This window comes from Somniosus microcephalus, chromosome 6 (genome assembly GCF_052327205.1).
Source record: "Somniosus microcephalus isolate GS21.2 chromosome 6, FLI_Smic_1.0, whole genome shotgun sequence".
NCBI lineage: Eukaryota > Metazoa > Chordata > Chondrichthyes > Squaliformes > Somniosidae > Somniosus > Somniosus microcephalus.
The window spans coordinates 256709027-256735909 of record NC_140992.1 but is presented as its reverse complement, the minus strand read 5'-3'; the positions used below and the strand labels follow the sequence as shown (position 1 = coordinate 256735909).

The following is a 26883-nucleotide window of genomic DNA, read 5'->3' as shown; positions in this document are numbered from 1 at the left end:
TGCCTCCACCTCCAATCGCCCCCTGCATCTCGATCACCTCCCCCCCACCCCCCTCTCCCCCCCCTGCTCCCCAGGACCTACCTGAGGGCGGCCTAAAATTTACATCCTACCAGAGAAAAAATAACTATGAAAAGGTTGGTAAAACCATTGCATGTAATGAAAACTTGACATAGAAAATGCATTGAAATTAATTCCTGAGGAATGTACTTTCACAGTGTACACGCCTGAAATAATGTCTGACCTCGCTGTGCTGTACAGCACGTGCCCAGATGTTTTGTCCGCTGACATCCCAACATTTCTGGAGGTAAGAAGAATCTCTATAAATAAAAGCAACCACATCAACAGAAACAAAAGTTTAGAGAAAGTGCAAAACTGCTACTTATCTGCAAATACTGTAGCCTTAACGTCCAATCCTGGAACTCTGCTGTAAAGGTGTCTGATTCTAATGGTGTTATGAGATCTAAAGAAAAATGGTGAATGTTGCAAACCTTAAATGAAAACAGAAAATGCAAGCAGGTATGTCAGCATCTGAAGATAACAGGGAGGTCATTTCCACCATCACCAATTGGGTGGTAAACTGGCGGAGCAGATCGCCCTCGGAACCCACACAGTTTTTATTTCCATTTTGATCTGCTGAAAGTTCGCTGGACCTCATGAACAGTTGGATAGCTTCAACATTCTTCACATCATAAGACTCCATTAGATATATCAATGGGTAACAATCTGGAATCTCGCCTGAACTTCTGACCTCATTCAATCATCCTGGCTGTTGTAGGCAAGTGCCCACAATTGTGACACTCGTATTATTAGAATAGTTCAAGAGAGAAGTTCCAGATTCTCCACAAGCACACTTGGAGAATGCCACTGGCGTAATAAAACTCACTACCCACTTGGTTTGAGCATAAAGCAAGGCTTTAATCCACTTGTTTCAGAACATGGAGGTCTAGTTGTATTCCACTCGCTCCTTGTCTTTACAAAATGTCCCTGGAAAGCTGGGGCCAACGCCCGAGTATTTATACTCCTTGGACGGCGCCACCAGCTGGCCGTCCAGTGTTATTTCATAGGTAGTTTCTCGATGATGAGATTTATGACAGCCACCATACTATCTGTCTGAGAAGTGGGAGACGTGCCTGCATTGGAGTTTGGAAATGTTTGGAATTTACGACACAATTCCTGATGTATATACGCTTGAGGCTATGCATTTTGAGATCCGGTAGCTTTTGATTTCCTTTATTATGATTTATTTTTAGTATTTGTTGGTATCATTTTATTATAGGCTATCATTGAACTGATCAAAAGCCAAGGAAAGATGGAAGAATTTCTGGAAATGGATGCTCAGGTGAGAGACACTGATGCAGTTACAGAATTCAGTCTTGGTGTCGCTAAAGGCTTTACACTAGTCCAGTTGGTATTTCAACGGCAATATTCCTTTACACACTCACGGTCAATTCCAATAGCAACAGAGTTTTTGGGATTGATTTTATGAATTTCCACTCACAGCTCAGAGCTTCACATACCAGGAGACGTATAAGGGCTAACTTCCATTCCTGACTCAGGTGAACTCCGTGAGCAGCAGCCCTCACAGGAAATCACAGGAAGGTAGCCCCTAATTTCATGTCAGTCAGTTAGATGGGAAATCAGGTGCAGGCCTGTGATTTCTTGTCCAGTTTATTTATTGCCCACCCTTAATTGCCCAGAGAAGGTGGTGGTGGCACTCTCCTTGTTTTACTTCCACGATGGTGTGAAGGAAAGCAAGAAATTGCATTTATATAACACCTTTCACAAACTCAGGATGTTGCAAAGGACTTTACAGTCAATGAAGTACTTTTGAAGTGTAGTCACTTGTAATATTGGAAAACGCAGCCGCTAATTTGGGCACTGCAAGATCCCACAAATAGCAGTGAGATAACAACCAGATAATCATTATAATGAAGGAACAGTGATGTATGTCCAAGCCAGAATGGCAGGAGAACATCTAACCATATAGTATTGCCATTGCAGATCATGTCACTACTTGTTCGCCTCTACCTCCTTCAGACTACCTAGGGATCTTCTACCATATCAGCCAGTGTGCTGCTCATATATGTGCCAAATAGATGACTGATGCAGGTAATGTCCTTTTACACTGAACTGCAGCAGCCACCAAGTATCCTGACACCGCTGCTTTTTCCAAAGTATAGGCAGTCGTTGATGGCCGCCATATGGATAGAAATCTCCTGGCATTTTACCTTCCTCTATATTTGACCCATCAATTACTTGCTCTGATTGACAAATGTCCCATATATGTTTTGCTCATGTTTGTTGGTGGGATTAAGTTGTGGGACAACAGGATCTTCTTGCTGTGAATCTGCACGTGGAAAGCATTGTTTGGCCTGTATGAACAGGTTCAGTGTGCATAGGCGGACCTCTGTACAGAAAGGCTGGGGGCTGAGCAGGACAAGAATGTATGCAAGGGTGTGCTCTTGTGGTCACAGTCCCACCAGCCCTCCTCTGCCAGAGTTGGGGGGGAATTTTCTTAAGTTTCTGCTGTTTGAGGTATGTATGGTTGGACTCTGAGTTGGCCCTCTTTTGTTCAATTATGTGCCAGATAACACAGAAAACCTAGCTGCTTTTTGGGAGGATGAGCCTCTCTAGAAAAAGCTGGAAGAAGGTACTGAGACTGATGGACACACCTTCCAGCTTACTTTTCAGAAATGTATTGTTTTTTATTCAAGGCCAGCATTTATTGCCCATCCCAAATTGCACTCGAGAAGGTGGTGGTGAGCTGCCTTCTTGAATCGCTGCAGCTCGTGTGATGAAGTTACGCCCACAGTGCTGTTAGGTAGGGAGTTCTGGGATTTTGACCCAGCAACAATGAAGGAATCGCAATATAAGTCAGGATGGTCTGTGACTTGGAGGGGAACTTGGAGGCGGTGGTGTTCCCATGTGCCTGCTGCCCTTGTCCTTCTAGGTGGTAGAGGTCGCGGGTTAGGGAGGTGCTGCCGAAGAAGCCTTGGCGAGCTGCTGCAGTGCATCTTGTAGATGGTACACACTGCAGCCATGGCACGCCGGTGGTGGAGGGAGTGAATGTTTAAGGTGGTGGATGGGATGCCAATCAAGTGGGCTGCTTTGTCCTGGATGGTGTCGAGCTTCTTGAGTGTTGTTGGAGATACTATTACTATATAGTACTGCACACCCATTTGTTAATTGATACACAATTGAAGTTCAATATTATTTTTGAATGCAGTATGAGTGAAACATTTTAACCTTTTTCTTAACCAGACTGCAGTATCCTGGCTTTTGTCTCAGCAAAATGGAGTAATTAGTCAGAAGTTTCAAAACTTCCTGCAAAAGCATGGCTATCGATGTCTCAGAGATGTAAGTTTGTTGTTAAATATAGAGTTCATGCAAATGTTTTGAGATTCAAATACATGACTAGAACAGTTGCATTTTATTTTCGTGTCCTGTGCCTAATTTTATATTTCTATGCTCTTGTGTCTAATATTAATACTTTCGAATCATCTTTGACTACTTAATTATGCAAAAAACAAAATGGTTGCCAGGTTACATAAACTATCACTAACCGGTACCTTTCTCAGTTGGTCACTATCATTGTTACAGAATTAAAGACAATAAAAATATTTTTCTGCAAGGTAAGTGGTGAAAATCTATTTTTTTTTGCACCCCGTCTCAGAATCAAGTCATCCCAGATGAGTTATAGCACCAGTTGATGAAGAATAAAACTTCCTCAACACTGCCCCAACACTGTGCGAGCCCCAGAAAACTAAGCCAATGCACTAGTGTGATATTTCAATTTCACACACTCAAAACCATACTGTGGTTTTTGCTGTGTGAAATGGGCACTTAGTCCCAAATTCACTGTGTGAATTGTTTTCAGTACAAACTGGGTTGAAGCCACTCAAACTATGACATTTGGGACTTTCTAGCTGTCAGTGAGAAAAATGTTTGATCTTGCCTCACTTGGCTGAACTTAAATCCGAGTCCATCAGATTCTTGTTTTTGTATCGCCACACTCATCCCTTGGAGAATAATGTGAAGTAGTGGATGGATTTATAGGCTGATTAACAGTCTGACAGGACGCAATGTGAACGCTCCTTCCATGGCTGGAACCATCTTTCTACCAGCTGATAGGGTGGTTAGTCCTATATGACGGTAGGGTTTTATGGGCACCCGCAACCCATATGATATGGGGGACCACCCACACCCACCAGACGTGCATATCTCTATGTTAACAAAGGGTTAACACCTGTGCTACAGTAGTGGGCAGAGGAAAGTCATGTGAACACATTAAACATTCATCTGCTAGTATCACCAACAGTAATTTCTAGGTAATAGGAAAGGCGGTTACCTATGGTATAACATCTGCATAACATCTAAATTTGTAGATGAATATTTATCTTTAATATTCACTTATAACTAGGAACATTAATTAATAAGCTGTAGATATTTATGCATTGGACTCATGCATCTTCCACCCTTTAAAATGAAGTTCGGGACCTGGAACGTCAGGATCCTCATGGACAACCCCAACAGCGACAGACCAGAACGCCGTACTGCTATCGTTGCCCGGGAGCTCAGACATTTCGACATTGACATCGCCGCCCTAAGTGAGACCCGGCGAGCAGGGGAAGGCCAGCTCAAGGAGCAAGGCAGTGGGCACACCTTCTTCTGGAAAGTCAAACCTGAAGAACGCCGCCTCCATGGGGTTGGCTTCGCCATAAAAAATGAACTAGTTGGGTGTTTCAGATACTCTCCTAGCGGTATAAACGAGCGCCTCATGACTCTTCGGCTCACCCTAGCCCGGAACCAGTGCGCTACAGTCATCAGTGCGTATACCTCAACACTAGAAGCCACAGATGAGACCAAAGAGGAATTCTACTCCAGCCTCGAACAATCCCTGTCGCGAGTCCCAACGGGCGACAAGCTGATCCTCCTTGGTGACTTTAATGCCAGAGTTGGAAAGGACACAGACCTGTGGGGAGGTGTGATCAGCAGAGAGGGGGTAGGGAAAGCCAACTCCGACGGTACCCTCCTGTCGAACTGCTTAGAACATAGCCTTGTCATAACCAACGCCTTGTTCCATCAGAGAGACAAGTACAAGGCTTCATGGCAGCACTCTCGCTCCAAGCACTGGCATCTGCTGGACTACGTCATCATCTGAGCGAGGGACCACAAGGACGTCCGCATCACCCGCGCCATGACAGGAGCTGACGACTGCTGGACCGACCACCGCCTAATCTGCTCTGTCATCTCCATCAATGTAGCCCCAAAACAGCAGCGGCAACGTAACAATGCCGCAGAAAAATCAACTCTGGAGCACTCAAAGACCCCGCTAAGAAGGCCCTATTCAGCCTGCGTCTCACAAACAGCCTGACAACTCCCAGTGATTCAGAGACACAGAGTACCCACAGCGCCTGGTCTGCACTCAAGGCCTCCATAATCAGCACCTGTGAAGAGACGCTCGGTCACTCGACCAGGAAACACCAAGACTGGTTCGACGAGAATGACCAGGAGATCCAGGAGCTGATAAGCCACAAGCGTAAGGCATTCCTGATCGGGAAACAGCGACAGAACTCGAGAGCAAGAAAGCAGCTCCACAGACGCCTGAAGGCCGAGGTCCAACAACAAACTCGTGACCTAAAGAACAGATGGTGGGTGGAGAAAGCGCAGGAGATCCACAGTTAGCTGACAACCACGACGTGCGTGGATTCTTTAGCGCAGTCAAGACCATCTACGGCCCAAACACCCAAGGTCCTACCCCACTGCGGGTCAAGAACAGAGAGGTACTCATCAAGGACAGAGAGGCAGTCAGTGCCCGCTGGAAGGAGCACTTCGAAGATCTCCTTAACCGAGACTCTGTCTTCGACGCGAGTGTCCTCAACTCCATCCCGCAGCATGCTACCCGCCACCTCAGCACAACCCCAGCCCGGCATGAGGTTGAAAAGGCCATCTGACAACTGAAGAACAACAAGGCCTCAGGAGCAGATGGAATCCCCACCGAGACACTAAAGCATAGTGGAAAAGCACTACTGGTGCGAATTCATGAACTCATTTCTCTTATCTGGAAGGAGGAGAGCATTCCAGGGGATCTGAGATGCCGTAATTGTGACCATCTTCAAGAAAGGTGACAAGTCCGATTGCGGTAATTACAGAGGAGTTTCCCTGATGTCTGCCACAGGGATAGTCATCGCAAGAATCCTCCTCAATCGCCTTCTCCCAGTGGCCGAAGAGCTCCTCCCAGAGTTGCAATGCGTATTCTGCCCACTAAGGGGCACAATGGACATGATCTTCACTGCACGTCAATTACAAGAGAAATGCAGGGAACAGCACCAACCACTGTACATGGCCTTCTTTGATCTCACAAAGGCTTTTGACACTGTCAACCGTGAGGGATTATGGAGTGTCCTCCTCAAATTCGGCTACCCTCAAAATTTTGTCACCATCCTCCACCTGCTTCACGACAACATGCAAGCCGTGATCCTGACCAACGGTTCCACCACAGACCCAATTCACATACGAACCAGGATCAAGCAAGGCTGTGTCATCGCACCAACATTCTTCTCGATCTTCCTTGCTGCAATGCTCCATCTCATCCTCAGTAAGCTCCCCACTGGAGTGGAGCTAATTTATAGAACAAACGGGAAACTGTTCAACCTCTGTCGCCTCCAGTCCAGATCCAAGGTCGTCACATCCTCTGTCGTCGAATTACAGTATGCAGACGATGCTTGCGTCTGCGCTCACTCGGAGGTCGAACTCCAAACCATCGTCAACACCTTCATGGAAGCGTACAAGAGCATGGGCCTTACACTAAACATCCGTAAGACAAAGGTCCTCTACCAACCTGCCCCCTGCCACACAGTACTGCCGCCCGATTATAAAAATCCACGCCAAGGCCTTGGACAACATGGACCACTTTCCATACCTCGGGAGCCTACTGTCAACAAGGGCAGACATCAATGACTAAGTCCAACAACGCCTTCAGTGTGCCAGTGCAGCCTTCAGTTGCCTGAGGAAGAGAGTGTTTGAAGACCAGGATCTCAAACACGGCATTAAGCTCATGGTCTACAGAGCAGCAGTGATACCTGCCCTGCTGTATGCCTCAGAGATATGGACCATGTACAGCAGGCACCTCAAAGCACTGGAGAGGTACCACCAATGCTGCCTCCGCAAGATCCTGCAAATTCATTGTCAGGCTAGGCGCACCAACGCCAGTGTTCTTGCTCAGGCCAACATTCTCAGCATCGAAGCTTTGACCATGCTCGATCAGCTCTGATGGACGGGTCACATCGTCCGCATGCCCGATACGAGACTCCCAAAACAAGCACTCTACTCGGAGCTCCGGCACGGCAAGAGAGCCCCAGGTGGGCAGAGGAAACGCTTCAAGGACACCCTCAAAGCCTCCTTGAAAAAGTGCAACATCCCCACTGATACCTGGGAATCCCTGGCCCAAGACCGCACAAAGTGGAGGAGAAGCATCCGAGAAGGCACCGAACACCTCGAGTCTCTTTGCCGGGAGCAAGCGGAAGTCAAGCGCAGGCAGCGCAAGGAGCGCACGTCAACCTAAGCACCCCACCCACCCGCCCCTTCAACCATCGTCTGCCCCACCTGTGACAGAGACTGTAGGTCCCGCATTGAACTCATCAGTCACCTGCGAACTCATTTTTAATATGGAAGCAAGTCATCCTCGGTTCCGAGGGATTGCCTAAGAAGAAGGAGAAGTGACTATAAATTAACAATTTTACTAAGGAAACATGTTTACAACATTTTCTGGAAATATACTCAAATGCTTTATGTACCAGGGGCATAAGATAAAAGCCAGGAATTCAGAAATATGAAGAGAAGTTAGGCAGAACATTTTCAGCCAGAAAAGACGATTGCAGCAGACAGTATAATTGTTCAAAATTTGCCAACATTCCTACAGTGACGACACTTTGAAAATACTTCATTGACTATGAAGTAGAGAAGTTATGTTAAACTTGTATTGAACCTTGGTTAGACCACACTTGGAGTACTGTGTGCAGTTCTGGTTGCCATATTATTAAAAAGGATTTAGAGGCACTGGACAGGGTGCAAAAAAGATTTACAAGGATGATACCAGAACTGCAAGGTTATTATCTATAGGAAAGGATGTACAGGCTGGGTCTCTTTTCTCTTGAAAAGAGAAGGCTGAGGGATGACCTAAAAGAGGTCTTTAAAATTATGAAAGGTTACGTTAGAGTAGACGTAGAGAGTGTGTTTCCACTTGTAGGGTAGAGCACAACTGAAGGCCATCGATATAAGATAGTCACCAAGAAATCAAATAGGAAATTCAGAAGAAACTTCTTTACCCAGAGAGTGGTGAGAATGTGGAACTCGCTACCACAGGGAGTGGTTGAGGCAAATAGTATAGCTGCATTTAAGGGGAAGCTGGATAAGCATAGGAGGGAAAAGGGAATAGAGAGTTATGCCGATAGAGTTAGATGAGGAAGGATGGGAGGAGGCTCAAGCGGAGCATAAATGGTTTGGACTGGACATGGACTGGTTGGGCCAAATGCCCTGTTTCTGTGCTGTATATTCTATGTAATTTTATGAAATTCTATGAAGTGCTTTGGGTCGTCCTGAGGATATGAAAGGTGCTGCATGAATGCAAATGAGAAAAGATGGAGAAATATAGGTAATTGTATTCCCATTGGAAGACCACACAAAGAAGGAGCATGTATCAGAGAATGGGTTTGACAATGTTGTGACCTTATCTCTGATCCACATTTACGTTAGGCATGGTGTCCCCACTGGGAGCATGGGATCAAGGAATTACCCCTATACTGAGAAGGCAGGTGCACTTGCTCTATCAGAAAGCGATGGACTTACTGTCTTAAAATGTCCCTAAAAATTCTAAAGTTCTTCCGTGAGCCCCCCAGCTTCATGTTTTTTCATTCAGAAATCTAGGTGAGGAGCAATGTTCCCCCTAAGGTGCGCGGGTGCGCGGCCACGCATCAATCGGGAGGTCGCTCACAAACTGTTGTTGCTGAAAGATATTGCGCATGCGCGGCTGCAAGGGACCACACACAAAATAAAATTAGAGGGAACATTGGTGAAGAACCAATGGTCATGATGCAGAACACCACCAGGAGTTGGAGAGAAGTCAAGACAAACCAAGAAGTGGTTAGGAGACACCTGAACTGCTTCGAAGCTTCACTCTCTGGCCCTAGTTGTGCTATCAGATGCAAATCTCCGGGTCACATTCCCAGATACCTTTTTATTTATTTTTTATTCTCTTGTAGGCTGAATTGCATGAGAGGTCATGGGCAAGTGAACCAACTAAAATCATTCCAGCCATCCAGGCAGCTTTACGGAACAACAAGCCTTTTGCCAAAAAGGTAGAAAAGTCTTCAGAGGAAGCCATTGCTTCCATAAAGTCACCACTCTCGGAGATCCAAAAGTACGTAAAACTACAACACACACTTCACTAGAATATAGCAGGGCTGGAATATGGTGACAGAGCTCACTTTCTGTTGTAGGTTTATCCTGCACTTTGCATTACCAAAGGCAAGAAAAGCGGTTGCCACCAGAGAATTAGGAAAATCTATGGGAATCAAGATGACTGATGTATTTAAAAGAGCCTATTGGAAACTGGCAAACTTAATGGTACAGGAGGTATGTACTAATGTTTAGTTCATACTAATACTTCACTACACTGCACTGTAGAGTTCAATACAGTGAATGACGTTATTGCCTACTCACAGGAGCATATTCATAGCAGTTGCATACAGTCTCATTTCCATGGGTTAATGGTTGGCAGCAAAACAATTTGCTCACTTGGGTTGCCCACTTAGTAAATTCTATTCCTCTTTGACATCTACGAAATATCTAGTATGTTTGAAATTGATTGGGATGACTAAAACTTGAATTTTGTCTCCTACTTTGAAGGTTTTTGCACCTCCTTGTCAGATCCCCTGCAATTCTGTACAAATCACTTGGGCAGGACACATAGGCCTCACTTTTTTTCCCTCCGTTACGTCCCAGAAATAAACACATACGGAGCTTAATGGACCTCAAAAATGGGCAGAGGTCAGTGACCAGCAGATCTCCACCCATTTGCGCGTGATTCTTATTTCCAGTTGGAGTACTATCATGTACTGGAAGCTTCTCCAGAAATAGGTAGGAGTCTCATTATAATATTACAATGTGAAGGAAGTGATGTCATTTAGTTGCTGACTTCATTTTCGGCTTTCATGGCAGAAGTGCACAGTTTCTTAATTTTTCCCACATAAATGTGGAATCTCGAGTTTCTAGGCTGCACCCTCCGATAAAATGGTATTTAAAGGGGAAGCAGCAACCTTCGGGTGCAATTTATATTTGTTGTTTTAAATTTTGTTGATTTTTTTTTGGTGGTCATCTGAGTGGGTGAATAAGGTTGTGGGAGAGCTTTCGGTGTGCCCATTTTTGAAATCAGCTCACTCCTTGGGATATCCGATAATTCGTATTGGATATTCCTATACGAATCCCTCTTTGTGATATTTGGACAAAGAGGAGGAAGAATGGCAATTCTGCAGGACATAGGAGGCTTGTGCCTACCGGCCATTACCTGCCCAATCACATATACAGGCAATGGTGGGTTTACTTGGGCTTGTCTAAAAAACCAATGTATGCTGAGGCATTGGAGGTAATTTTAACATAACTCACTGGGCAGGAAAACCATGGGACAGGGCGGAACGCCGGTTTAACACCCCACCCAATATTGCTCTTCATTGACTTCAGTGGGATGTAAAGCCAGCATTGCACCCCATCCCATCAGCTTCCCGAAGGGCGAGTTAAGATTAAGATTCCCCCCATTGGTTCAGCAGGGAAGCGAAAACAGAATGGTCATGTGTTGCAAGCTTACCTAAACTTAAACTCTAGGACAGGCTCAGCACCATTAATGACTGCCAAAGTCACTTCAGCCTGAGCTTTTTCACCTCAGGCTCATTCTAATCTGCAACAGGGGACATCAGAAATAATAGTGATTCTACATTGCGCAGACGCAACAAGCAGGTGACCGACTCGTTGTTTGCCTGAGCTAGTAACTTCATCACTTTCCCCACGGAGAACTGGCAACAGCAGGGAAGGGCCTCAGGTTTTTTTTCCAAATGGCACGATTTCCCAAAGTCCATTGACTGCACTCGTGCAGCTCTACATGTTCCTGCACACAATAATTGCTTATTCAGAAACCACAAGCGCTACTACTACTGTATCGGTATGCAACTCAGCTGTGACCATGTACACAGGCTCAGGCAGGTAAATGTGACTGTTATAAATCTAATCATTCATCAAGAAACTACTCATGAAATAATGCTGGACGGCCAGCTGGTGGCGCCATCCAAGGAGTATAAATACTTGGGCGTTGGCCCCAGCTTTCCAGGGACATTTTGTAAGACAAGGAACTAGTGAAGTACAACTAGACCTCTATGTTATGAAACAAGTTGATTAAAGCCTTGCTTTATACTCAAACCAAGTGCGTAGTGAGTTTTATTACGTCAGTGACCAGCTACATCAGAATCAGGTGGGTAAATGCCCACCTCCCTGGCAGCAGACATGAGGCCTTTGCGTTGAGATGATCCACCATGCCTCCATTTATTTGATCTGGAAAGATAAGTGCAAATCCTAGGAGACCAAGATTGCCCTGTGCAGCCGGACTCATGATCACAGAATCACAGAAACCCCACAGTGCAGATAGAGGCCATTTCGGCCCATCGAGCCTGCACCGACACATATCCCACCCGATCCCCGTAACCCCTACACCAACACACATCCCACCCTATCCCCGTAATCCCACGTATTTAATCCCCCTAACACTAAGGGTCAATTTATCATAGCCAATCAACCTAACCCGCACATCTTTGGACTGTGGGAGGAAACCGGAGCACCCGGAGGAAACCCACGCAAACACGGGGAGAATGTGCAAACTCCACACAGTCACCCGAGGCCGGATTCGAACCCAGGTCTCTGGTGCTGTGAGGCAACAGTGCTAACCACTATGCCACCGTGATAGCAGCACATACCCGACTTCCGCTAGGGCTAGGCCCTGCCACATGACAGGCGTGCACTAGCTGTGCCGCCAGCCTACGAGAGGAGATCCCAGTGCTCCTGGGCCTCGTCAGGAGCAGTGTAGTCTGAGGCTGCTGCTCTCTTATCTACTGTCCCAGCCAGACTGGGCCAGCAATTTAAGGAGCTGATTATTTTCAGTGACATTATTGAAGTCTCCCTATGTAAAGGGTTGATCCATGGCTTCAGCAATAGTTTTCACCAGTAAGTACTTTTAGTTTGTGAAGGCAAGCAGTTGGTTATTACATATAGAATGCACTCACCAACCCTTAATATTTCAGGGATTTCTGCCTGATGACGACTTGATTTTCTTCCTGACCCACTCAGAAATTGGAAAACTGCTTCTGCACAGATCACCAGCCTTGATCTCCAGGTATGGGGCACATGGTACCCAGTGACGTATAGTTTAGAAATTAGCTGAAATTAATTGTGTTGGGACACTTCGCTGGTAAAGTGGTACAGTATTTAGACACTTCCTGTGACAGGACTTTAACCTCTGTTAACTAATCTGAAAAAAATCCAGTCTTACCTGTTTTTTTTGCCTCTCTCGGGAAATTGGTAGGAAGAATAGAAACATACAAGATTCTGAAGGGGATTGACAGGGTAGATGCTGAGAGGTTGTTTTTCCTGGCTGGAGTGTCTAGAACTAGGGGGCATAGTCTCAGGATAAGGGGTAGGCCATTTAAGACTGAGATGAGGAGGAATTTCTTCACTCAGAGGGTTGTGAATCTTTGGAATTCTCTGCCCCAGAGGGCTGTGAATGCTGAGTCTTTGAATATATTCAAGGCTGAGATAGATAGAATTTTTGGACTCTAGGCGAATCAAGGGATATGGAGATCGGGCGGGAAAGTGGAGTTGACGTCGATGATCAGCCATGATCTTATTGAATGGCGGCGCAGGCTCGAGGGGCCGTATGGCCTTCTCCTGTTCTTACTTCTTATGTTCTTATTACATGGCTTTCAGGTGGGGTGGGGAGTGTATCTACTGTGATGCACAAGGCATCGCAGAGTATGGGACAGGCTGGATGGACCACTGGGTCTTTTCCTGTCTGTCGTTATTCGCATGTTCATAAAACAAATCCTACTAAGAGTTAATTGAATTTATTAATAAAAGTCATTAATAATGTACCTCTTTGTGTTAGTTAACAAAATTGAAATTTATGAATAGATTCAGTCGGGTGGAATTTCTTCACCATAACTTCGGAGGAAACCCCGGAGAAATGGCAGGAACCACCGTTTCTGCCGTTTTCTCAGACTTTCCACCAATTTTCCGTCGATATTACGGGCAGGGGTTGGGGGAAACCATGCAGAAATTCGAGGCGAGTATTTTTTTAAAATAATGGGGTCGAGTTTCTGCTTGTTTCCGCTAGTAATCCGAGTGGAATCGGCCGAACCATTGGGGAATTTTAAACATGAGTTACGGCCAAAAACCACTTGCGTCCGCGTTTTATGCTGTTTCAAGATTCAATTCACCAGGATCAGGCCCCACCTGCAAAACCGGCCATGCCCTCAAGTTGAAATTGCAAGATTCGCCGGTTCGGGAAGGCTCTTCAAATTGGTTCATGGAAGATTTTACGTTTGTGATTACGCAAATGAATTATAGCGGCAACTCGAACTGTAACCCAACCAGCACAAATTCAAGTGCATTTTAAACGTAATTTCCCCACATCATTTACATTTTATGAAGTTAAAGGATTTATACACCGTATCTATCTTTCCGAAAAGCAAAGCAGCTCCCACACTAATACAGCCGTTGCCCTTTTAACACTTTAATGCTTTATACAGAGCTCAGCGTCGAAGAAGACTGCTGGAAAAGCAAATGCTTTTAAAGTTCATGGAGATGAACAATGGCAAACCTGTTCCTATTGACCACAGTCAGAGTGGAGCCATTGGGGACAGTGCAACAGGTCTCACACTGACAGGTAAGCAGATACCACAGAACATATTGGGGGGTATAAGCATATAGAAGCTTCCCATTAGTGAAGGAACAAACTGAAGAGCAAAGCTAAAGTTGGTATGCACTTAGAAATGCACGGGTTAATCAAGGACAGCCATCATGGGTCTGGTAAAGGAAAGTCGTATTTGAGAAATGTAATAGATCTTTTTCCAGAAGTGGCTAGATAAAGGGAATGCAATAGATGTAGTGTATATGAATTTTCAGAAGGAATTTAATAAGGTGTCTCATAAGATGCTAGTTAGCAAATTTGGGCATATGGTACGAATGAAAAGTAGCAGCATGGATAGAAAGTTGGTTGGAAACAGGAAAATAAAGTTTATGAATGTTTCTTAGATTGTAGAAAGCTTCGAGGTGATGTTCACCAGGGTCAGTGCTGGGTTTGCTTCTGTTCTCGGTATATGGAAGTGATTTGGACTTGCATATAGGGAATACAATCTCAAAATTAGCTGAAAGCACAAAGTAGGAGGTTTGGAAAAATGGTGAGGAGGACTATCAAAGACTTCAGGAAGACAGAGACAGGGTATAAGAATGGGCAGACAGGTGACAGATTCAATTTAATGTGGATAAGTGTGTAGTTCTACAGGTAAATGAGAAAAACAAGGAATGCGAGTTTACACTCGAGGGAAAGACACTGAAGAGTAACCTATAAAATCAAATACATAATTCCCTGAAAATGCAAATACAGGTAGATAAAGACATAAAAAGATCAAAAGAATTTTGTCTTTTATAAATAGAGGCCAAGAGTAAAAAGTAACAATCTATTCTTACAAAACATTGTTTGAGCCACAGATAGTTTAGCGTGTACAGTTTTGGGAGCTCCATTAGAGATAGAACTTTGAAGCTATATAATGCGTATAGTAGTAGATTTACCATGCTGTGCCAGGGTGGGGAACAATAGTTGAGATGCTAGGACTATAAAAAGGGTAGGACGGGGAGTCCAGAACTAGGGGTCATAGTCTAAGGATAAGGGGTAAGCCATTTAGGACTGAGATGAGGAGGAATTTCTTCACCCAGAGAGTGGTGAACCTGTGGAATTCTCTGCTGCAGAAGGCAGTGGAGGCCAATTCATTAAATATATTCAAGAAAGAGTTGGATATATTTCTTAAGGCTAAAGGGATCAAGGGATATGGTGAGAAGGCAGGGACAGGGTACTGAATTTAGATGATCAGCCATGATCTCATTGAATGATGGAGCAGGCTCGAGGAGCCGAATGGCCTACTCCTGCTCCTATCTTCTATGTTTCTATGTTACTATTCCACTGGAACAAAGAAGGCTAAGAGGAGATGTAATAAAGATGTTTAAAATTATGAAGAGTTTTGATCGATGGGCTGAATGGTCTTTTTCTGCGCTGTAAACCTCTCTGGTTCTATAGATTCACCAGTCCTGTGTCCTAAGAGAGCAGGTGTGTAACTGGAGCAGAAGAAGTGGGGCATTGGGGGAGTGGAGGATCAATGCCAATTTCCTTCAAGGCTGCAATTCATGAGCTGGAGTGCTTGTACCCATTTTACACATGAGCTTCGTTAAGCACCCAGATTTGGTAATAAAAATTAATACCACTCACAATTCCTTGGGATTTGTGCTTGGTTTTTGCCCTTTTTCACTGATTTGGAATGGTCACAAGGGAAGCTCCATGGGTGCAGAAGATCTTTTCTAGCTTTTGGAAGGTTTTTTGGGCAATGTTTACAGTGCTTTTTAGTGCATTGTTCTTAGCGACACACCTTTTCCATATTTCTAGAAATGTTTATGAAAATAATTTTGGGGAAAATATTTTGGTTAGCCATTTTTTTCACCCCTTAAGTTCAGTTGCAAAGCACCTCAATTTCATGGTAGAGGTAATACAAAATGAAAGAAGGCACGTCAAGGAGATCAGCAAGGCTATTCTGCAGCCCTTGGCACACCTACCTTCCATTTGCACAAGACAACTTGATTCAGGTTGATTCAGGTCAGCAGGACAGACCTTTAACATCTGCAACAAGGACACCTGCAGCAATATTGCAACACCGGGATGGTGCTATCAGTGGTTGGCAAGGTCACCACTGCTCTCAATTTTTATGTCCGTGGCTCAGTCCCATCCAGAGCTGCAATATCAGATACTGTGCTGGCCACATAGTGATCAAGAACAGATGTAGTGGTCAGCATGGTCAAAACATTTATCTCCTTTCCCAGTGAACATCATGACACACATGTCAATTGGTGTATTTCGTGAAGTAGAGGGTCACTGATTGTTCCTATGTGTCCAACTTAAAACCCGTGGAAACTGTGAGTGTGGCAAAGCTTTTGCTATGCATCACATGGAACCAAGGCGGGTAAATGGAGTTAAGATACAGTGCAGCCATGATCTCATTGAATGGTGGAACAGGCATGAGGGGCTTAATGGCCCACTCCTGTTCCTATGTTCCAATTTGACTGCCCAGTTGAGGTATGGATACACACGAGATGCAATAAAAGAGCTATACAGCTGTACAAATGCCTGGCATGGGCGAGCAGTAAACATTTTGTTACGTGTGCCATTTTCCTGCTACATAGTTGGTTAGTCGCACTCTGGCAGATCTTTTAAAGTGTGCTGTCTCCTCCTGCATCTGTTTCCAGCTACTGTAAACAGCATTCAGTCTGGCCATTACCTCCTGCCAGGTCGTGAAGGAATAAGCCATATAACCTATTCAGAAAAATACACCATTCTAAGAAAGAATTCTGGTCTTATTAAAACATGACAAACTGGGTTTGGAAGTCTAGAAACCTAACTATGAAAAAGCTGTGAAAGCATTCTGGCTATAGAGATAAGATAGTTGTTGACACTGAATCAATAACCTTATTGAAACAGAAGGTTAAAGGCTCCGGGAGTCTGAACCTTTCGGAATGAAACAATGGTTCACCCTGTACAAGGTGTTCTAATTTACACTTCGTAAAGAAGCACATAAAAGTAAGAAACATCTGCCTTCGTAAAAATGACATCAAGTAAAACACATCTGCCATTACACCGTTTTTTATGGTAAACTTAGAACACCTAGAGAAGAGACATAATTCTGTAATGCTACCAGCTGAGGTGACTGTAAGAATTGCAGGGGTCAGCAGAAAAATGACTAGAGATAATTAGCTTACATCAGCAGAAAACCTTAAAGGAAATACCACTGGAAAAGGGTATAAATATTGAACTCTCAAATGGGATAGTAGATTCGCTTTAAAGGGGCAAAGTGATTCTCGGCTTCAGAGGCTGCTCTGTAAGTCTCCAACTCTTTGTACCTCGGGGATCAAAGGTATTTAATTTTGGTGGATATCCTGAATAGAACTTTAAGAACTGTAAAACTGTAGCAAAGTTAAGATTTGAGAGTAAGGTTCTCTGATAATAGAATTGTAAGCTTTCTCTTTTTGGAACTGTTAATATTGTGATTGACTCGTCAGCTGTAAATTACATGTCGGTTCTTTAATAAATCTATATATTTTTAGAATTGTCTCACATAAGATTTCTGTATCAAACTCGCGAACTCAAACTCTGTACACTCTTTGGTGAGGAGCTGAAGAATTCTGGGGGAGCTTCCCGGACCCTCATAATATCCGGCACGTTACAGTCTAGCTAACCTTATTAAAAGTGCTATCTGAAGGACAGTAACATTTTCAGGTTGTTTCTTTCCTTTAGGAAGAGATAGTCTGGACCTTTAGACCCAATTAAGCGTCTTTAGGATTCGGCTACCTCAAACTTTAGTTAAAAGTGAACGTCTGAGGAATACGCCTGATCCAGGCTAGCCCTAAAAGGACTACGACTAGTAATTATCCCTTCAAGGTGAGGTACACTGCTGTCCTCTAAGGAAGGTGCCTTGGAATGGTGATCAGTGCAAACCACATGCCTCATGTACCTCAAATTAATTTAATCAGCCACCAAGCATAGGATTGAAGGCTGCATCATTCCACCACTTGCCCATAGACTCTAATTTCATGCCTCCATTTTATTCACTTTCAGCTTCCTTTGCCTGCCACTACTTCAGCCCTGCCCATATCACCTTTGGAAAAGCTGATAAATATTTGAAAACTTTTTTTCATCCTTTCTAAGGGCTGCAGGCAATTTTGTCCGCCCTCCCCCAATCAGGCCCAAATCCCTTTACTGTGCAATAGCATCCCTTTAAGGGTTGCATGCTGCCAATTTTACAGGCCTCCCTTCCCAACACTCATGTGCAAGACTCAAGTTGTGCATGGAGCATAAACGATTGAAATCACCCAGGATCCGACAGGATCAGGCTGCCTCGTCACCAATGCAGGAGTAGTCAAGAGCATGGGCCATTTTCCCCCCTCCCAGGGAATCGGCTCATGACTTTTTCCCTTTACCGTTTAAGTGTTAATCTTTCGATTCACTTCTTTTAAAACCAGAAAGAGCAGCACAAAATGCTCATATTAATCTGGGAAACCTCCCATCTAGATTGGGACGATCTGAAAACACAAAAGCCTAAAATTATTTTTATTACAGGTATGACAGTGAGTCACGGGATTGTGAAGGGAACAGCGCGTGTTGTGGAAACGATTCTGGAGGCTGAATGCATCCAGCAGGGGGATATTTTAATTGTGACAAGCACAGACATTGGCTGGAGCCCATACTTCCCCTTGTTAGGAGGACTGGTCACTGAGATTGGAGGATTAATATCACATGGTAAGAACCGTAAACAAAACTTTATTCAACAGCAATGCCAAAAATAAATTGCACTTTATAGATTGAAAAATGAAACTGAATACTAAGTGGCAGACAGGATGAATAACATGATTAGTGAGAGTTTGGATAAGTTGTGGCTTGGGTGGAAGTGAGCAGATAAAGCAGGCGAGCATTGGAAAAGTTTTCTTGAGGTAATAGAGGCATGAATCTTGGTGACAATAAGTGGGGCAAAGATGAAGAATATGGAGGAGGAAACTGAGTTTTAGGTCAAGCTGCAGATTGAAGTTGCACACCACTAGACTCAAGTTGAGCTGAAAGGGAGGTTACTAGAATTTGGGACAGAGACATAAAGGAGTTTATGGGAGTCAGAAAGGATGGCTTCAGTTTTACCAACATTAGTTTGGAGATAATTTTGAATATGTTTCTGGTGTACTGTCAGAAATCGATCGGTATAACGGCAGTGGAGCAGTGGAAATGTGGCAGGCTCAACCTGTAGAGCAGAGTCACTGCCAGGAGCTCACCTGCACGTGTAATAACCCCCCAACCCAGGGGTCGGGGTGGTGGGCAGTAATAACACACCGATCCACCTCGAGTGGTAAAACCACCCCAGAGGAAAACCCAGCCCTTAGTGTCAGACAGGGAGATAGAGAAATGATCAACTGTCTTGGAACTAAAAGAGGCAGCAGATAAAGCCAAGAGTCACCAGCATTCATATAGAACCTGATCCCCTGATTCCGGTTGATACCTCCAAGTGGAAGTATCTGGACAAAGAAGAGGGAGCTGTAACTATATTCATTTATTCATAAATATGAATCCCAAATTCTTTGGGGGGAAAATTTGGTGCCTCCCCTTTTGGCTTTTAGCTCCCCGAATAAATTAGCGCCTGAAATTCAGTTATAGCACCCCAAGCAGGAGGTGGGGTGATACTGGAAGCACTCCACCTCCTTCTTGGAGCACTACAACTGAATATTGCGGTGCTACGTGCAACAGCGCCACTCGCATCAGCACGTAGCGCCGCGTTATTGCAGGCCTCCCTCCCCTGATTAAAGGGAAGGGGACTAGCGCTGTGCAAACCGGGGCCTTGCTAGACCACTGGGGAGCGTGGTGCCATGAAAGCAGCCCGGCACTCAAGAGGAGTGCCGGGCTGGGCAATCACGGCCGGCGCCCCGAAGTAAAAAGGGGGAGGGGGCAGGTGCTGGCAGTCAGCCAAAGAATAATGGCCGCCCGACACTTGCCCTTTAAGTAGTGCCGCCGTGGCTGTAAAAACGCCCCCCTGACCCTGTCAGACATATCATCTGGCAATTGGTCAGGGGGCGCAACTCAAGTTTGCGGCCAGGGCGCTGCGCATGGTGATGACGTCATTGCCGGCGGCGGGGCACTACCGGCTACCGCCGCCGTTAACCTCCCGCTGAATTTCGCGGGAGGCATTAGCAGCACCCCGCCCCCCGGGGGCGCTAACAGGAGGTGCAAATCAACCCAATTTTTCCCCCTAAATATTCACAATTATGACGATAAGAGTTGCCATTATAAGGCAAAGTAGAATAATGAATGGCATAAGAAGAAGTTTTGTGGCCTTAGCTTAGTCAGAGACAGATACCTAAAAAGTACAGTTGCCATTCTCAAGCCAACCTGTGCCAAAAATACTCATAACATCTATTATATAGAAAAATATCAGCCTGTCACAGTGTCTCTTCTGTAATCTGACCTGGGAATGCTCGATGTTGTTTCATTTCTAAGTGCTGTCACTGAAAAATGCAGGTACCTGCACAGACATACAGACCTGTTCCCACTGATCACTGTTTTGTGTACTATTCTTCACAGGTGCTGTAGTTGCACGAGAATACGGATTACCGTGCATTGTGAGCTGTGCGCATGCAACAAGCCTGTTCAGATCAGGTAGGTGCTGTACAACGCTGAATGATCCTATTTACTTACCAGCATGACATTAAACTTGTGACCTATAGTAAGTAGAGTTAATGCGTGTGGTTGGAAGAACTAATCCACATACTAGGCACAGTGAATGCGTGCTTGCGGATGCTCAATGCTGCAGTGAGTTTTGGAGCAATGCCACTGATGGTGGTCCGTATAGCATGACCCCCATGAGTGAGGCAGTCGTGTTTAATGCACCTCACTCATGCCACTATCCTATGTATGACAAGAGCGTAAGTCATAGGGCTCATTGTGGGTCACACAGGTGTGCACTATGGCGCCTTTGGAGGAGACGCATTTAAGTCCATGTTCCCAGTCATTTGCACATATTTATAATAAACTGTTTTTGAACAGTCACATACTTGAAGGAATGGGATCATCCATCCATTTCTCCGTACTCAGATACAGAAATGGTTTTAGGTCTTGGGCCAGTTTACTCATTCACAGGTAAATTGAAGTGAAATGAACACAGATAGAGAACAGTAGATTTGCACTAATGACCAATATGCTTCACTTGCGCCGTCAGCATGTTTGTGAAAGACAGAAAGAGAAAATAAACACATCTACACATAACTTGAATTCCATTTCTAATTTCAATTCTAGACAAGCTTTTGAGAAATGCAGGGTTGTATCCATACGTCTAAAGTTGTATTTTCCAGTGCACTTTGAAATGTTTTTTTCTCCCTTTTTATAGGTGACATTGTGATCCTCAATGCAGAAAAAGGATTTGTGCAGAAAGTTGAAGAGTCTGAAAATGCTGATTGTGTCTAGAAGGTGTGGCGTCAGTTCTGTCAGGTTCCAAAGGGTTCAGTCAATTTCCAGTTAAATCAGTTTAATTTGGCAGAAGAAGCCGTGGGGAGATGAGGAGAATTTTTTTTTTATGCAGCATATTGTTATGAACTAGAATGCACTGCCTGAAAGGGTGGTGAAAGCAGATTCAATAGTAACTTTCAAAGGGAATTGGATATATATTTGAAAAGAAAAATTTGCAGGGCTCTGGGGAAAGAGCAGGGGAGTGGGACTAATTGGAGAGCTATTTCAAAGAGCCGGCACAGGCACGGTGGGCCGAATGGCCTCCTTCTGTGCTGTAAAATTCTGTGATAATGCCAGAGTACAATCTAGATTGGCTATAAATTTCAAATCAAATTATTATGGAGAAGAACAAGCAGCTCTTTTAGTGTCAACATGGCAATGCTTTTTTTAAACAGTGTACAGATTACTAGTTGATACTGTCAGGGATAAAATCTCTTCCATATCTATAAAGCTAGCTATAACTTGCTTTGTTTTTAGACGTGTTTGGTATCTATTCAATCCACCAATTTACATGCCGCCTTTAATGATCTAACAACTAATTAGTACTAATAACCAAGTTATATTTGTTTTTAGAGGCTCCTGTTTCCTTACAGAAATCCTTTGTTACTTTATATTGGACCTTTCATATAAAAACACCTTTGGTAACAAACATTTTGTTCCAACAAATTTGTGTTGTGACCCATGATGTAACTCCATTAAAGCTGATAGAATAGCCTAAGCTTACCATCATGAACCCTGAATGACAATTATTTTTCCAGTCTCTATAAGGTCGCTATAATAAGGCTTAATTTTGGAATATTTTATCTCTCTTCACTTGCTTTTTTATCTTATTTTGCTTCACTTCCTTTGTCTAAAGTACCCTTATGCCGCACACCATTCCCTGACAGAAAGTTCAGCCAGGTAATTTGATTTCACAGGCCCTTTGTAACTAGTGATTAAGAAGTCTACACTATTATCCTGAGTTGAGTAACCATCAGATTTTTCCTGCTTTGATATATAGAAGCACCTTGCTTCTGCTTAGTGCTTGCCCTTGATGGCACATGAAGATGCCTTGAACTGCACATGGGAAGATCAAGAGCTCATTGTGTAGAGAATCACAAATTCAATTTAACATTCTTACTCACTCAATATTGCCACACATTGGAACTCCAGTCACTGGGGCAGAAAATCGTCTGGCTGTTTTTTGGGCCCAGAATCAGTGCTGCATGGGCAGACGTGCCCTTTCTAAGAGGCCTGAAACTGGGCCTCATTTCAATAATTCAGGTGAGCTGCCGGCACCAGCCGCATCTCCATAAGCAGCTCACCCATTGCAGAACTCTGGGCAGCTTGCCTTGCGGGCAGCGGCCTTGGGCAAGTGCTGGGGGAGGGAGGACAGAGAGAGAGGGGCGATCGCGTCTGGCAGGAGTGCTGTGGAGCCTGGAAGGAACACCCTGTTCCTCCTGACACCACATGAATTCTTTTTGAAATAAATGTAAACTTACCTTTTAGCTGGTGGCCAGTTCCAAGGCTGCAGCCACACCTGGAAAACCTGAGTGGATTCAAGCTCAGCACCTGCTCCATTCAGTGTAGCCCAATTTCTTGAAGGGGACCTAAAACTGTTGTTAGGCCCCAAATTAGCATATGCGAGGGGCCTAATGCCGTGTGGCCACCTGAAAATCGTCCAAGGCTGATACGGAGCCGTACATTTTTCCAGCGTCCTTTGGGTGCAGGGCATAGCCATATGAAATTGGTCATTTTTGGATAAATCACCGATGACCAATTTCTACCCCACTGTATCTCCTTCCCATCTTCCTGTTAAATTTTATCGCATCATACTGCAGTTCCCAGCTATAATTACCTTTTAGTTGAGCTGGTGTTTCCCTTTTGAGCTGAATTTCTAATTCTTTTGTTAAGTTGGATATGCCACCTGTATGAATGTACAAGGGGATAAATATTGGGTATATGAACCAGATCTTTGGCTAATCACACCAGATTAATTCATGAAGCTCATTGTGCCTCCAATTTGATTTTTTTTAACCATGCTTCAATTCAGAGGAAGGAGATGAATGGGAATTCTATTTTACTGAGTAACGAGCTTAAATTTTTCTGTCACTCTTAATAAAGTATCATTAATGACTGTGTCAAAATTTTAAAAAATAAATCCACTTATGATTAAGTTTCAGTGTTGTCTGTTTCTATGAATGGTTTTTTATTTTTAATACTTAAAATGCAAGTCTATTCACATTTCTTTTTCAGATCCTAAGTCATATCTTTTTGCTCTTGCTGCAATATTTTTAATAATTCATTTACATCCTACAGCTTGTTGTATTGTCTTTATGGCCCCTTTCAGTTCTTTTGTTAAAATATGCACTTGGCCATCTTTATACTAATGTGTGCGTAGCTGAGATTAACGGTTGATTTAATGCAGCAAGTAATGAGTGAAGTCAGTGGGAATCGGGGGAAATCTTTCCAGTGGCTGTAGTTAAACCTAGCACAAAGGAAGATGTTGTGGTTGTTGAGGGGCCAATCATCTCAGTGCTAGGACACTGCTGCAGGAGTTCCTCAGGGCAGCATCCTAGGATATCTAACTTCTGCTGCTTCATCAATGATCTTCCCTCCATCACAAGGTCAGAAGTGAGGCTGTTCACTGATGATTGCACAGCGCTCAGTTCCATTTGCAATTCCTCAGATAATGAAGCAGCCCATGCTCATATTCAGCAAGACCTCGACACCATCCAGGACAAAGCAGCCCGCTTAATTGGCACCCCATCCACCACCTTAAACATTCACTCCCTCCACCATAGCTCCAACATAGTTGCAGTGTGTACCATCTACAAGATGCATGGCAGCAACTCGTCAAGGCTTCATTGACAGCACCTCCCAAACGCGCGACCTCTACCACCCATAAGGACAAGGCAGCAGGAGCATTGGGAACACCATCACCTCCAAGTTCCCTTCCAAGTCACACACCATTCTGACTTGGAAATATATTGCTGTTCCTTCATCGTTGCTGGGTCAAAACCCTGGAACTGCCTACCTAACAGCACTGTGGGCGTACCTTCACCACACGGACTGCAGCGGTTTAAGAAGGCAACTCACCACCATCTTAAGGGCAATTAGGGATGGGCAATAAATGCTGGCCTTGCCAACGATGCCCACATCCTGTAAATGATAAAAAAAAGTAACATTCGCACCACATAAGTGCCAGGCAATGACCATTTCCAATGAGAGAGTTCAGCCACCTCCCCATGACATTCAATGACATTACTATCACTGAATCCACCACCACCAACACTCTGGGTTGCCATTCACCAGAAACTTAACTGAACTAGCCACATAAATGCTGTGGCTGCTAGAGCAGGTCACAGGCTGTGAATTCTGCAGTGAGTTGCTCACCTCCTGAAGCCTCTCCACCACCTACAAGACACAAGTCAGGAGTGTGATGAATACTCTCCACTTGCCTCGATGGGTACAGCTCCAACAACAGTCAAGTAGCTTGACACCATCCAGGACAAAGCAGCATGCTTGACTGGCACCTCATCCACCCACCACCTTAAACATTCACTCCCTCCGCCACCAGTGCACCGTAGCCGCAGTGTGTCCTATCTATATGATGCACATCAGCAACTCGCCAACACTTCTTTGACAGCACCTGCGACCTCCAGCACCTAGGGCAGCAGGTGCATGGGAACACTATCACCTCCAAGTTCCCTCCAAGTCATATACCATACCAGTTTGGACATGTTTTGCCATTCCTTCATCGTCGCTGGGTCAAAATCCTAGAACTTCCTACATAATAGCACTGTGGGAGTACCTTCACCACATGGACTGCAACGGTTCAAGACGGAGGCTCACTACCATCTTCTCAAGGGCAACTAATGATGGACAATAAATGCTGGCCTCGCCAGTGACGCTCTTATCCTGAGAGTGAATTTTCTTTTACAGTCCACTAAATGACTGAATGGCCCAGTGTCTAGTTTCCTAAAGGTAGTCAGAGTTAAGATTTGCTTACTGAAATAGTCCTTCCCCATATCTCTATTGGTGAATTGAGCAAGGAATCACATTGAGGGTCACTTTAGGATAGCATAGGGGAATAAATTAAAGTACCAAAGAATTCTGGCTATAGTAAAAGAAGTTATGAGAAATAGAAAATGTTGAAAATGCACAGCAGGGCAGTCAGCATCTGAAAGAGAAGGATGGATTAGTGTTTCATTTGAGATCCTTCATCAGAATTCAGTGTAAGCAGGACTTACTACCCCAGAAATCTAAGGTTAAGATAGGTGACAGGTTTCTTGTAATGCTGAATGAACCGAGTCATGGAGAGAGTTCCTGACTTACAATTAAAAGCAAGTTTAACAACTAACACTGCTTTCTTTAGTTAAATTATTTTTAATCTGCAAGTATATAAAATATTTGTTAGAGATTGGATGATGTAAATTTGTGATATATATTCATGTTAATTTTTGTTGAATCATCTGACATATTTATCTCTAAAACCAACTGTGTACAAGAGAAAAGAATGAGTTAGATATTCAGAAATAGCAACAGGAATCTTTGGTGACCTATCTGGCTGTCTTTAGTTTAACTAACATACGGCTGGATTTTGCCAATGGGGAGCTTTTGGAGGCGGGACTCCCACTTGTCGGGTTTTAGTCCCGCCTACATCGATTACTGGCCAACCCACGCTATTTTCCCCTGATTGACCTTGTTAAGCCTGCCCAGCGGGCTCAGCAGGCCAATTAAGGGCAAGCCGGTTACAGAGAACATCAGCGTATGACGTTTCATCTGTCAAAAAGTTTTGACAGATGAATTATCATCGATTGACAGCTCTGTGAAAATGTCAATGTAATGAAATGTGTTTGGCTTGCCTGTATTCGTTTTGCACTCATGTATATTACCCTCCCCCACACGGTGTATAGTTTCACTTCCTCTTTCCTGACTAACCTGGAATGTTCCAGGTATTGGCTCTTGGCTCCGCCCCTGACTTCTCTTACATAAAGATCCCAGGATCTATATGACTCATTCCTGCGAGCCAGTCAGTGTGTTGAGATGTTAGCTCTGACCTTAGTGATTAAAAGCCAACTTGTTAAGGTCTATAACTTCTAGTTTTGTGGTTATTGAAGGCACATCAGTCAAACATTGACATTCTCTGTTGTTTGATGAGTCCTTGGATTCAAGACTCATCAAACCTATCTGCCGAGTAGAAATCAGATGGCTGTTGCATCACACATTTACCTCTCCACACATCCACCCATCACTCACCTCCACAACACACTTTTGCACCCGTCCGACCCCCGCAGACCCACTGCTTGCCTCGGTGACCCTGGCGGGTTTCCCGACGTCAGGAGTTAAGTGGCTGTAATCCCCTTCCTGCCTCCAGGAGACAGGACCCGGTGCGGGTCGGGTACCCGCCTTCTGGGAAGATGGCACGGAGGCGGGTTGAGGGCAGGATGGGCACTCGCCCCCAGATTCTGCCATTTTCCTGGCAGTCCCGCCTCCAAACCCTCCTC

The 26883-nt window shown here is 44.5% G+C and overlaps 1 protein-coding gene across 1 annotated transcript in view; it reads left to right on the top strand.

Moving 5' to 3' along the window:
* LOC147116681 (uncharacterized) overlaps positions 1–23549 on the top strand; it is a 129662-nt gene extending 106113 nt beyond the window's left edge. Inside the window, exons 27-36 of the mRNA XM_085991792.1 lie at positions 216–304; positions 1277–1339; positions 3262–3357; positions 9261–9418; positions 9498–9633; positions 12342–12433; positions 13845–13981; positions 18473–18652; positions 20474–20548; positions 21276–23549. Coding sequence (XP_085847918.1) covers positions 216–304; positions 1277–1339; positions 3262–3357; positions 9261–9418; positions 9498–9633; positions 12342–12433; positions 13845–13981; positions 18473–18652; positions 20474–20548; positions 21276–21352 — 1103 coding nt within the window. The 3' untranslated portion in view covers positions 21353–23549. The remainder of the gene's footprint in view (positions 1–215; positions 305–1276; positions 1340–3261; positions 3358–9260; positions 9419–9497; positions 9634–12341; positions 12434–13844; positions 13982–18472; positions 18653–20473; positions 20549–21275) is intronic.
* The last annotated feature ends 3334 nt before the right edge of the window (positions 23550–26883 follow it).